Below are 14,198 nucleotides of genomic sequence, written 5' to 3'. Positions count from 1 at the left end.
GTTCTGTCACTTACACACGTCCTATTTCACCTTTTAATCTCCGAAAGCAAAATTAGATTTTCAAGATATTATTAATCCTCTCATCACAGCAATGGAGACATCTGACAAATAAGACCACACACACACACAAAGCATGGACACACACTGCTAACATGTCAGTTGATGGGGGGCTGCACTGAGAATGGCAGCTGCAACCTTTCTCTCCGCTTAGTGCTGCTGCTTTACAGTAATTGCTCACACTATTCATGATAGAAGCCATGAGGTATCAGTAAAGAATATCCACTTTCGTCGCTCTCCTCCTTCAGCTCCATCTCTATTCTGGAAATTAATTTTCTGTCTCGGTTCCTGAGGTGATCTGCGTCTGTGTGTGTATAACCAAGTATTTCATTATGTGCTGATCCCCTTATTCTCTGGTGTGTCTGCCTGCATTTCTCAGTGCTGTTTTTGAATTCAGAAGAGGGTCTTTATCATGTAGCTCATGCTCCTTCAAGGACACCAGGTGCTCTAGACAATTCCACATGAGATTTTTTCTTTATTGGTGAAGTTGGCAGTCTGAGAGGGAAATGGAGAGGGAAACATGGCCCAAATGGTGTAAGCGCTCTAAAGATGTGCAGCTCCAGAGGTGGAAAATGCCTTTCTGCAAAGACTAATACCGAATCATACTCCATAAGTTGGCAGTTCAGTTCTTCAGTGAGTGTAGAGCTGTGTTCAAACAAAATGGATGGAAATGGACATGAATGTGTTGAATATACTGAATATTTTGCGAGGCAACATGAATGCCTTATTTTTTTTAATTTATTCTTCATTCTGTATGTTCAATTTGATTTTCACAAATTACAATTGATTTGGACAATTACAAATGTCTGCAGTTGAAAACATTAAAAACAGTCATAAAAGCTCCAATATGTAGGAGTAAGTAAAGTGTAGTGGTGAAGCTGCAGATTTTCACCAAGTGCATCCATACAGTTCCACAATAATGAAAGCTAGTATGAATACTATATTGCATTTTTGTCTATAGACTCCTGTTAATGTTGCAAACTGCTCGACAAGAAGGCAGCTGCAGTGTTGTCCATCGACCTTCTCCGCTTCCTTTTCACTCCGTCCTTCCTTTCTGCTCCAACAGGTGGATTTTGCCTTTATCGTATGGCAAAGTTTCCCAGAGCGTATTGTTGGTTATCCAGCAAGGAGCCACTACTGGGACAGTTCCAGATCCCGCTGGGGCTACACTTCGAAGTGGACAAATGACTACTCCATGGTCCTTACAGGAGCTGCTTTTTACCACAGGTACAAACCACATGATTTTAATGCATAGAATCCTGATTAACTCTTTTAAACAGAATTATTAAAAAAAAAACAGGAGGAATGTTTTCTGTCTTGTATTTCTCTCATTTTCAAATGTAAATAAAAAAAAAGAACGACATGAGAGCAATAAAAGATATAAGATGATAAAAAATTAAAAATTGGCCATCGTGTTGAAAACTTAGAGCCTTTTTGTGTGTATTATCTTTTCAGCAGAATACTCACCATAGATCCTAAACCTGGTCATTATTAGACAAAATTAGTTATGACAATGGTCATTTTAGAAGATGATTATTAACCCTGTAAAACCCATAAGTTCCCCCTTGTAAGAAGTCATATCTGGAGTTGTTAGGTCAGAATAAACTACCTTGTGCTGTGGGGAGAATTTAAAAAAAGTAAATTTTACATAAGAAGATAGTCATGTTTAATGCAACATGTATTTACATCCATCAGTCAATCCAACCATCCATTTTCAATACTCACTTCATCCTGTTCAGGGTCACAGGGGAGCAGGACGAAGCTAGAGACAGGGTACACCTTGGACAGGTTGTCAATCCATCACAGGACCAACACAGAGACAAACAAGACTAAAAAGAATGGACACAAAAAGATCTGTTGGTACTAGGTGTCATCTTCATTGAAAATCCCCTGCCTGGGAAATGTTTTGACATTGAGGTTGCATTTTGAGAAGAGATGCAACCTGATGTGGGTTTTGGTTTAGTGAGTTTTGATTACCTGCTACTTCTTTATGTTGTTCAGAGAAGGAAAAAGGAATCAAAAAGGTTTTCCAAATTCTACAAAGACAAGAGGAGTTCAGAGAAGCTATCATTCTGTTACTGGAGTTAGTTTACTCATAGTCAGGGGCGGTCCTAGAGGCGGGGGGGTGGAAAAAAAAAAAAAACAATCCAAAAAAAAAAAAAAAAAAAACACCTGTCCAAAAAAAATAAAAAATATGCTTGTTCATATGTGTTAATACGTGGTAATATTTCTATCCACCAGAGGAAGTGCACCACGCAGGGACAGTCGCCTGTGGTGTTTGCTGGGTTTGTGGCGAACATTGCAATTAAGAACTAATTAATCATGGTTTTCCCTTTAAGGTAGCGACACACACAGGCATGCCTGCAGAAAAACGGTTGTACAGAGACGTTTTTTAGAGTACAGCCAGTTCTATGATCACATTGGCAGTTATTCTTCACTCTGCTTCATGTTGATCTATTCCAACTTTACAGAAAAACTTATTCCTTTCTCACAAGTTACAATCCTCCACATTAAAAGTCATCTCACCAGTTCAGTTGTATTCATTCTTTTACCACTGTGATAAAAGAGGAAACAGGACAACAAAGGCTTTCTCTACCACTCTTTGTCTCTTAAAATGATTGTCAACAAAAAAATGCTACAACTGAAAACTGAAATGATAAAATAAAGAATGTAGCAGAGTAGTAAACTGAACACAGAGGAGTGTTACTCTCCTGAGGGATTTTAGGCATCTTGTCATGCAGATAAACAGCTTTCTGGTTGTTCTATTGTTAGGATGCTGAATGCACCTCTTTAGTCCTATGTTATGTAGACTCTCAAATGCCAACAAAAGCTGGAAACTTGACGTAGAGAAAGTATGAGCAGTGTACGTGGGTGTTTCTGTGTGTGTGTAAGATCGAGAGACGATAGACCTTGGAAGGAAGGTAACGGACCTGACAGTGATCTAGTGCTCCCATGCTACTTAGAGTGCAACACAACAACCATACAGAATAGAGCAGAACAGAATGGAGGCCATTAAAAGGAGTTAAATAACCCCATCTAACTTTTCTCTTTATGTTGGTCTATCAGATACTACCACTACCTGTTCACTCACTACATCCCCGCCAGCCTGCTGACTATGGTGGACCGCATGGCTAACTGTGAAGACATCCTGATGAACTTCCTGGTTTCAGCCGTCACTAAGCAACCGCCCATCAAAGTCACACAGAAGAAGCAGTACAAGGAAACCATGATGGCCCAGGTATGATGTGGTTTTACAGTCAGAGGCGCATTCACAATGGGTATGTCAGTTCTGTTGCTTAGCTTTACCAGCTTAAACATTAAGGGGTCACTGAAGGATGAAATCATTCCCAGCTGTCACCGGCTGAGAGGAGAGGTGTAACGGCGAGGTTGCAAGTCATGCTGACACATATAGTCACCAGTTCACTCACATTCCCACCATCAGGCAATTTAGATAAGCCACTAAACTCAAGCTGCATGTCTTTGGGGTGTTATAACCTGCAAACTTCACAAAGGAAGACTCCTACCAGCTGGCATGTTCAAAGCCACAACTTTCTTGTAACAGGCATCATATAGTTCTCTTAGCAGTGAGAAGTTTAATGAGATTTCCACCTATCTGTGTCATCATCATCAATGGTGAATGACTGGATTTTTTACATGTTAAAAAAAAGAAAATGCACATTTCATGGTGAGATTACCGTCAGAAAGTGGTGGACACGGAACAGCATCTGCTGAGTAGCAGGTGGATTTATGCATTCAACACTCTAGAATTTAAGTAAAACTCTGAGCAGTAATTGCAGTCGACTGTATATTTCTGAAGAAGCGATGTCAGACACAGCCATACTTACCATGGCTGCCCAAGTTGCAAAGTGGGGTGATACACTGTGTGGAGTTGAAACTGATTGTAGCCCCAGGGCAGCACAAAGACTGATTTTAAAGATCAAAGTGATTTAGCAGCAGATAAAGTCAGAAATCATTTCTGTGAGCCAAATGAATATCTTTATGGGTGACTAAACAAGTCAGAAGGAGCATGGAGTTCTCAGATCTTCCTTTAGTCTTTAAAGGCTCCTGTGTATGCTCATTTACAGTATGGTCATCGTTTTGTCTGAAAAACACAGTTGTCTCTTTAAACGGAACTCCTGACAAATGTGACTTGCATGGCTTACTGGATTAACAAAAGCATTTGTTATATAAATGCAAAATTTAAAAGACTAAAGGGGTGTCTGTAACCTTTCAGCGCTAACGGAGGAGTTCCACCTTCTCATAGCACAGTTAAACTCAAGTAAAACATTTAATTTGTGATGCAATTTTGGTGCATTTTAACTTCGATCATTCTGGTTTTCAAGGTTTGAATTGTTATAACAGTGTTCAGTTAAAACAAACAAGAAGTGAGGGTTCATCCCAAAGGCTGCGTTCTAGGTTTGACACTTTTCAAGTTCTGTAGTAGATTTAAAATGGCACCCAGTTTTCAGAAAACACTAAATGATACAATTATCCACATGAGCATTATCTGCTGATCTATGATTGAGTTGTTTAGTTTATATTGAATTCATTTTTAGCAATCCAAACCTCTCGTCTTTTCACAATTTCACTTTTTGGAGCTTTTTGAAGCATGATGAACGTACTTCTTTTTGTAAAACATCTGCAACAAAGATATTTTTAAGCAGTTCAGACCTTTTTACTATTTTCAGAACTCATTCTTACCAGCTAAAAATAATCTCTCTTGCATTTGCTGTTTCAATATTTTTATTTTTTTGCACTTTACTGCCTACATCAGATTAGTGGAGAAGTGAGAAGCAGTCAACAGGAATTACATCAACAGCATATGCATGGGCCAGAGGAGACAAAATGTGGTCCTTTATGATATTTTCACTCCATTGCACTAATATTGGTCAAAATGTTCTCCTGCCACCCTTCGGAAGTGTTTAACAGCAAGTACATAGTTTTTTTTAAAAAAGGGACAAAAGGTGCATATTTATTAAAAATGGATTAATTGGAATTCCTTTTTATAACAGGAGAACAATATAAAATGTGATCCACCCCTGTTGAACGATAGAGGAAAAGTTTCAGGCCAAACAGCCCTGACCTTTTATATGGGAGACTCCTGTATGTATTGTGTGTGTGTGTGTGTGTGTGTGTGTGTGTGTGTGTGTTTGTGTGTGTGTGTAGGTGTGCGCGTGTGTGTGTGTGTGTGTGTGTGTTTGCGTCCATATGGCTAACCCTATGTCAGCTTCTGATTGATGGCCTGACCACAGGCAGGACGATGACTCTGCAGTATGGACTCAGTGATTAATGTCTTAATTGTGAAGGCAGCACGGCAAACCTAGATTTACCCCCCACCTTTACTCCTTTCTCTTTTCCTGCCTCCCCCGTCTCACCCCTGATTTGTGACTTTGCTTCAAGCGACAGCAGAGAGGAATTTTTTTTGCAGAAAAGGTGGAAGGAGCTGATATCTTTTTTTTGGAAACTGATCTGCAGCAACAGTTCAAGTTAATTAAAACAGGAACCGTGACTGTTTACGATGTTTTGGGTTATTTACCTAGTTTTCTATTTCAAATGAGAGACATTCCATCAAAAAGCAAAACTGCTTATGTAACTCAATTTGTTGTAGTTTAATTATTCTACATGACCTCCAGCAGCCTCGGCTGCCATGAGATCAATCCCCAAACCCAAATGCCAAAGCTTATCAAAGGGTCTGCTGCCCTCAACAATGCCCTCAGCCTCTCCATCTCCATCTCATCTCCCTGCAGCCACCCAGGGGCTCAACCTTCATCCCTCTTGGCTGCTGCCCCATCTAAGATAAGCCTTGTGAGGTAGCAAAGTGGCAGGGGTTGATTTTATAAAGGGTAATCCAGGAGCCATTCTGGATTGGACCACTGAGAGGAACAACTCTTATCTGAGATGCTGAACTACTGCAGCTTGTTCTCTTTCGGATCAATGATGTGTCGTGGTAGAATTGGGGGAAATAAGCAGTGAGAGATTGAGAGAATGTTACCATGGAAATTAATGTCATTTGTGATCAACTGAAAACTGATTTACTTTGTAAAACTCACAGTAATACTAGATATGTAGTGAGATTATTTGAAGCATTTCACTGATGGTGGCTGGAGTAAATAATGAATTGTCAACAGACTTCAGGATGAGTGGATTTACATCGTGTTCTGGTTCTTATGACTCTTCCAAGTCACATTCCCTCGTTAACATACACATTCACACATTACTCTTATTCTCTACGTCCACCCAGTTTGACATTGAGTCACCAGACGTTCGATTAGTGATTAGAACTTCAACATTCACTCAAGTTGATTCCCACACAGTGAACAGTCTACTCTCATGGACCTGCTCTATCAGTACTAAACACCTGAATTCTCTGTTATAATGGACAACATCCCCTCCCCACCTGGAAATAAACTGTCCGCAATAGGGAACAAATCCACCGCCATTAACTTTCAGAATGACTCAAGAATGTTGAATGCCTTGTTTTTGTGAGGAATACAGCTGTCAGATGTAGCGGGTTAAAATTTGTTGCCTCAGTCAGAGTTGTTATTTCTTGATTTTAATAAAGTCGCACGTTTACACGATGCTAGAAAATGAAAAATTCTTGCTTTTGTCCACTTAAAATGTATTTCTAAAAGTTGGATTAATACACCCAGATAAAACTGATGGAAGTCTAATTACTTAAATTACATTAAATTGGACTTTGCACATGCTCCTCATTTCCCTTCCTGGACTTTGACCAGGAAGTAACAGAAGAAAACAAGAGAACTACAAGGGATAGTTTTCATCTTATTTATCTAAAAAAATGACAAAAAGTACATGGTTGTAAAGCTGTCCGATTCACCTTTCAGCACGGTAGTAATTTAACTCACCTCTATCAAACACCAGCATGTGGGAGACTAACCACAGAAAGTGAAAAACAAGAGAAAACAAGAAAAACAAAGAGAAAGGAAAAGCTTCCTCTCTCCACAAATCCATGTCTTCTCTTATTCTCCATCATCTGTGTTGACCGACTCCTCAGGTACTCTCAAAAAATTAAATCTCCTTTTTTTCTCTTTATTTTTCCAAACCAAGGGCTCCAAGTCATCTCGCTGGGCCGACCCGGACCACTTTGCTCAGCGACAGACCTGTATGAACACCTTCAGTAAGTGGCTGGGTTTCATGCCCCTGGTACACTCTCAGATGAGGTTGGACCCAGTGCTCTTCAGAGACCAGGTTTCCATCCTGAGGAAGAAGTACCGGGACATCGAGCGGCTGTGAACACACGCGGATAAAAGCCGAGTGATTGAGGCGAGAGGGATGCGTTCCTGGGTTTCTTGGTCAAAGGAACAGGAATACCCACCTTTAATGAACATTTGTGAGGAAGAATACTCACACACACAACAAAAAAAGCTGAAAAAACATTGAGGTATAAACTACTTCTTTCTATTAAAACAAGACGTCTCTGTGTGTGTGGCTGACAGCAGTGAGCGCCCGTGCATACCTGCCATCTGTGAGTACACATAGATATAAACTGGTCAGCCACAACATTAAAACCATCTGCCTGACGTTATGTAGGTTCTTCTGGTCCTGCCGAAATAGCTAGCAGAACAATAGCACTAGTCCATTAAACAAAGGTACAAGTGCTGATGTTATCGGGGGTTTATGTGGTTGACAGCAATGTATTTTCATGCGTGGGGTACAAGTCAAAGTAACATCCGCCTGAATGCCAGAAGGACCCAGGCATCGAGTCAGCGGTTTTAATATTATGGCTGATTGGTGTGCATTCATGCATGGAGACACATGCAACAAAGATCTAGACACATTCATAGTCAGTCCTGATCACAGAGCTGCAGTATGTGTTGCATGGTTTGAACAAGACAACTGTACTGTGTAGGACCTGAAAAATAATGTGTGAAAAAAATATTGAAAAAAAGATGTTCATTGTTGAAACCGACTAAAGGTGAAAGAGGTTTTATTAATAAGATGTTATTATAAAGCACTGTACATATGTACAGTAAAAGAACAAGCAGCAGCTTCTGGCTCGAACCGAACGACAGCTGCTACCCCAAAAAGTCCCTCAGACAGCGACAATATCCCTCTTGTATACTATTGTAGATTTTCAGCAGCAGTTTCTGTCTGTATGAAACCGATAAAAATAAAATAAAAGGATGTTATGAGGAAACGCGCTGTGTTGTTGATGTATTTTCTTGTTGTGGTACTTTTGTCTTGCTAACTCTATATGTTGACTCTTAAGCTCTCCCTGGAATTAACAGTTATGCTGCAACATTAACTATAACAAGCACCTAGTGTATGTCTGTTAAAATGATTACACAATGGCTTGATTGCAACTGTTTGAGCCAGCATGAATTATACTGCTTACTTCTCTCCATTCACCTGTATAAACAGGTTGCTTGCAAAGAAATGAATGGCTGTGCTCCACCCAGGGACTAAAACCCATGGCTGGCAGTCACACGATTTTAATATTTTCATATTACAATTACAATGCTATAAATTCTTCTGGATTCAAAACATAAAAAGATTTATATTTCATAGTTTTAAATACAGACGTGGAAAATGTTCGCTGACTGTATTTCTCAATGATCTTACCTGGTTTCTGATGTTGGTTCTGTTCCTCCTATTTGACTATTTCAGTGGCACATTCGTAAAATGAGTCTAATCAAACTCAAAAGTAAATCTGTCCACGATAAAGTAACTTCACAGACTGCCAAATTTAACATAAATTACACCAACTGTAAACATACTGAACAGGACACGACCAACGGCTAACTTAGGCTGAGGTAGTGGCTTGAACTGATTATGTTGTTAGCTTGGACTTTGAGTGTTTATTTCGAGCTCATTTTTTTTTTTTCAGGCATATTACAAAATAAATACATTTCCATAATACATATGAATTTACATATTCATTTAGAACAAAGGTAACAGAAATCAATACTCGCTTTCATTCTATTAAGACATTTGTTATCAAATATGTTGAATAAGTTCCAAGCACCATCTTGACAATTCCAAGTGAGCACTATGAAACCCAGTATTTCTACCGAGGAAAGCATCCTTAGATGTATGTAATTATGTTCTCTGTGTAGTTACGAGACATGTTTATGACACCGAATCAGAGTTTGGCTTTTTGAGACATGAAATGGGCAGCTGACACAGATAACTGCCTTGTTATCTTCTCCGAAAGAGCTTTGCTCTGACAAACATGCCAGGATTTGCACCTCTTTCCTCCCTTTTTTGATGATGTTGACAGAAACCCGTCAGTAAAAATAACATTTATGTTGAGTTCGTGTTGCCCCTTTTGATGACATCATCTTGTAGCAAAGCTTCTGCTATGATTAAATTACGTCTCAGGGAAGAATTTGTGCCACAAATTGTTTTTTTTTCAGACCAGAAGCAAGAAATGAAGGAAAAACTAAGAAACAAAGCTTAAAAGAGGAAGCTAAAAATGTTAGTGTGCAGGTCCTACCTAAAGCTCCAGTAAGCCGGTACGATAGTTATATCATCTGTTTGTTTACTTGGTGCATAACATCCCTAAAACTTTCATTTGGAATTTATTTTATGCTGCCATGTTGACCAGGACTTCCTGGAATAAGAGAACTGAAAGAACCAGGTTGAACTCTAACCATAGCTAGACTCAACTGTGCATCCAAATGAACTGAACTATATTAAAAAAGAAAAGAAACAAGGAATTTTAAGTGTGGTTCTTACATGCTTTTGCGATTTTAAAGTTACATATTTTGTTCCAAGGTCAGTCTAATCTTAGGAGATTATTATTTTCATCTGGTCTGCATCACAACTCATTTTTGTAGAAATTCATTTAAAAAGATGGTTTGAAAATCCTTGTGTTTTTACCATGTCTATCAACACTGAGTTTTATCCAAAGCAGTCAGCAAATGAAATCAGAAAGAACCCTTTTCTGTTTTCCAAACAGCTGTTTCCTCTTCTTCCACAGTCCGCTTTTTCTTTCAGATTCAACAGATGATTTAGTGAGAACTACAAATACTTCCATTCCATTTTGCTTCAGGTAATTCTCCTTTGACTGTTATGTTGTTTATGCATTATCAAGGTTCCTGCAGCCTGTGTGTGTGTCAGGCGACATCATCTTATGTATCTCAACACTGTGGTGTTTAGGGAAACCATTGTGATCAGTCACGACAGCAACCAGTTTGTGGCTGTGAAAAGCTTCCTGATGAAGCTAAATAAGCCTTCGTATGTAGGCCATCACTGAATAGTCTGTTTCTTTGTTTGAGTGGTTCTTTGTGCCTCCTTGGAGCAGAATTGTTGATAGATATCTGCGGTGAATTGTGCATCTTTATAAGAACTGAAGTGTTTGCTATGAGATTTGTCCAAAAATAGTCCTCTGTGTAAGTTTCTGTTCAGATATGGGAGTGTTTTGAGATTTGTAAATGTGTAACCAAATCTGTAAATTAGCTTGTTATTTGTGAGCAGGTATGCAACGATTACACATCTTTGTTTGGTTTATATGAATTACCAAAGAAACAAAGAAAGGAACAGCAATGGCTCAATAAGACAGTTTTTTCTGCAGCGATGTTTTGCGAAGTGCAACGGTGCTACCTCAAGAAAATACAGGAAATAAACAGTGTTGATCCCTATAAAAGCAGAGCGATTAAGCGATCTCAACAAGATACTGCATGTAACCTTTCCACATGTGTTATTTAGTATCTGAGCAGTTAAAAGAATATAAAATCAATTGAAGCCCACCCTCATTTCACTGACAGCTGGGAGCTGGGAGGCTACTTTACAGGAAGCCTTTAAGAAGCCATGTCGAGGGGTCTGAACAAAAGATATAAATAACCATTTCAGGCATTTATTAGACACACCTTTCAGTATAATATATACATATAATATAGTCATTACATGCTTTTGTAAGGACAGCTCTGACTCACATTTAGTCATGAAAATGCTTTCTTTAACTATTCGTGCTCTCAAATTGAAACTCTGTAATCAGAAATAAACAGCATAACAGTACCACTTCCTTATCACATTGGTCATATGATCCCACTGTTTTTTGGTTTTAATGCCATCTGACATCACATTCCCAAACTATTTTTTTTTAATGCACACACTCCGACACACACCGAAACTTGTTTATCCATCATCATCGTCTCTAAGTTTACATTCTCACTGCCATGCCGCCTACGATCATTCTCTATCTCTCTGCACTGTTTAAGTTTTGAATCTTTTTTTTTCATTTGTTTGAGGGGTATGTTGATTCTAAAAGAGAGGGATCACAGTCATCGTTTGAAAAAAACAATAGACTGCCAAAAGAGTGACACTGTTCCTCTTAAAATGTGTCAACTTGGATTCACAACATGAAACCTTAAAAAACTGCATCCTCCAGTGACACTGTCGGGTAGCTAAAAACCCCTCAGAGCAGAATCAATTTATCCGTTTGCCTTTACTGGCAGTGCCTCGTCTTTGAATGGGACTGTCATAGACGGAGCTGGAGCTCCATACATCTCTGTGCCTTGTTTATCCGTCTCATTAAGTCTTTCTACTCTCCTGTGTGAGTGGACTAAATCTAAATGATGGAAAAAAGTGAAATTTGTTTGAAGTTCCAATTTTAATTATTAAATTTTTTTTAGCATCACCCTCTTCAAAGACGAGTCATCGTTGCATGTTTGTGTGTAATGGTAATAAGCTAATAAACATGCACAAATCAAGCACGACTCGTGTTTATTCATTCTTTTGTCTGCCTCTGTTCCATCTCAATATGAGTCAGTGAAGCCGAGAGAAATAGCTTCCTGATTCTAAGGGCTGTCAACAGGGAATCCAGACTATAATAATATCTTGCAGACTGTTTCTCCACAGCAGACATGACTATTCTGCAGCTTTTCTGGGCAACACACAAACCCTCCTCTCTGTAAGAGCACGCTAAAAGGCTTTGTCTCGACTCTGATCAATACAGGTCAGCGTTAGTCACTGGATGTGATCATCCATGTGTTCCCTCAGGAGGCAAGTAAACTGTTTCACTTTTCATCATTCGGACTTACTGGACTGTGAGCATGGATCTCTGTTCCTGCTGATGTCAGAGGAAGTAAAAGAGAATAAAAAAACACAAAAATATAAATCTGGCAAGGGAATAGTAAAAGGCACAGAGGGCTCCTAAGTGGATGAAAAAAGCGAAATCCAGATATCCCGAGAGAGCCATGAAGATGTCTCAGATAAAATGGGTAGTTTCGCTTGAATATTGGGGAAGCCGTATCCAAGGGTATTTAGAGGACTATTCTCAAGGCCTTTTCACAAGGAGATTGAGTTACTGAGCGCTCCATGTGTGACAACACAGAATAAAACTCCTCACAGCTGAAAAGAAGCTGCTTTTAGCTTTTTCTTGTTTGGCTATAATAAACACGGGCTGTTCAGTTACAACAAACATATCTAATCAGCCCTTTTCAGGTCGAGCTGCGTGTTGTGTGCATTGCATGTGTAAAATGTCCTGATTTAATCTGGCTCCTGTGTCAACAGATTAAAGCGAGCACACCCTCTGCGTGACGTTTGTCTCAGAAGCAGCCGTTTGGAGTTTCAGTGCAGTTCAAGCAGTAGATCAACTATCCGAAAGCAACACACGCTATGCAACTCGTGAAAAACCTGCTTAACACACGGCAGCAGCTACTGACCATGTCAACAACAGAAGATGCACGAAAAGCTGGAACCAGAGCACAGGATATAATCCTGACTGTAGTATTTTTTTTTCCATATTTTGCATAATAATGTAAATAACTAGATTAAACTAACAGAAACATCATATATCAGCATTTTATGTTTTCCTCCCTTTGAGAACTGGTGATATTTCATGTTGTCATTTTGTTGCTTCCCCGTAACTCTTATGAAATTTAATGGCACCAGAGTAGAGATTTAATTCCACCAACAGTTTATCTTGAGATTTCCAACATTTAAAGTGACCGACCACACTTTGATGGCTTTTTATTGGAGTGTTATCAGGCTCTTGCTGCAAAGCCAAACACCACAGCTATGAGCACATTTTCAAAAGGAAAAAGAGACAAATTGTCTCATTTGCAGCTATGTGGAAGTCAAAGTCATTAATAAGGGGGATTAAAACATGCAGATTCAACACCAAACTCACTTCTTTATTTTATACCATAAACATTTTTTTCACTCTCATGTGGTAATAGCAGCAAACAGTTAAGATAGACAAATATATTTTTGTATTTGATGTAAATATGCTAAAGAAAATAAAAAAATAAAAAAACGTTTAAAAATCAGCTCCATCTTATATTCTTCGGAGGCTTTAAATATCATGTCATGCATGACAACAACCACAGCAAATATTAACAGACTTGAAGAGAAATACGTCCTTTTTCAAACAGCCCTCAGATGCTAACTGATAAAATCTTTTTTAGGTCTGTATCTCTGAAAGTCTGTCCTCAATTTACATTTGCTTCCTCAAATTTCTCTGTTGTGCTGTCTGACTGCAATACAAAAAAAGAGATAAAACTGAAACACCCATGCCTTCTTTCCATCATTGCATCTGACTCAATCAGTCCTGACAGCTGGCCTCTCCTTTTATCTCACACTGTTTTTTTTTTTTTTTTAGCCGTCAACATCCATCTCTTTCGTTACAGCTCTATTATGGAGCGCAGCCTCAATAAAATAACAAACGCATGAATAAATCATATACCCCCCTTCTCCCTCTATCTGATTCATGGAGTTTAGATAATTATTCATTTCTTCGTGAGAAAAAGCTCTCATTGATTCGTCGTGACCCGAAACAGTTTCCAAGGTTATGGAATGAGAAATTGATCGGCGGCGTGCCGTGATGAAAAGAGGAACAAACTCTCAGAATTTCCAAACATTTAAATCTCTCTCCCGCTCTCTTTTTCTTTCCGCCGCCGCGCCTCAAATATCCGTGACCAAATGGACTTATAATTGGAAGTCAGGGGGCCCAGAAATACTCTTCACCTTCTCTCTGAGTCGTCTAGATATTAGTTCTGGTGAGTTACAGGGTTGATATGAGCACATGGGGAGAAGATGAGGGAAGGAGAAAGTCATTAGGAGGAGCCCATCGCTCGTTTGTAAGGGACTTTCTCTTCCTGACTTTTTTTTCTCCTTCTGTTTTTGTGTGTGCCTTCTCTTTGCTCATACACTCACACATTCCCTCGCCCATCTTT

At 39.1% G+C, this 14,198-nt stretch overlaps 1 protein-coding gene across 1 annotated transcript in view; it reads left to right on the top strand.

Annotated features, from left to right (window-relative positions):
- Positions 1–8,198, top strand: part of LOC142375550 (exostosin-1) — a 237,770-nt gene extending 229,572 nt beyond the window's left edge. Inside the window, exons 11-13 of the mRNA XM_075459624.1 lie at positions 1,124–1,284; positions 3,124–3,295; positions 7,126–8,198. Of these exons, the coding sequence (XP_075315739.1) occupies positions 1,124–1,284; positions 3,124–3,295; positions 7,126–7,311 (519 nt within the window). The 3' untranslated portion in view covers positions 7,312–8,198. The remainder of the gene's footprint in view (positions 1–1,123; positions 1,285–3,123; positions 3,296–7,125) is intronic.
- The last annotated feature ends 6,000 nt before the right edge of the window (positions 8,199–14,198 follow it).

The sequence above is a fragment of the Odontesthes bonariensis genome, chromosome 24 (assembly GCF_027942865.1).
Source record: "Odontesthes bonariensis isolate fOdoBon6 chromosome 24, fOdoBon6.hap1, whole genome shotgun sequence".
NCBI lineage: Eukaryota > Metazoa > Chordata > Actinopteri > Atheriniformes > Atherinopsidae > Odontesthes > Odontesthes bonariensis.
This window is presented reverse-complemented; position numbering and strand designations above follow the sequence as displayed.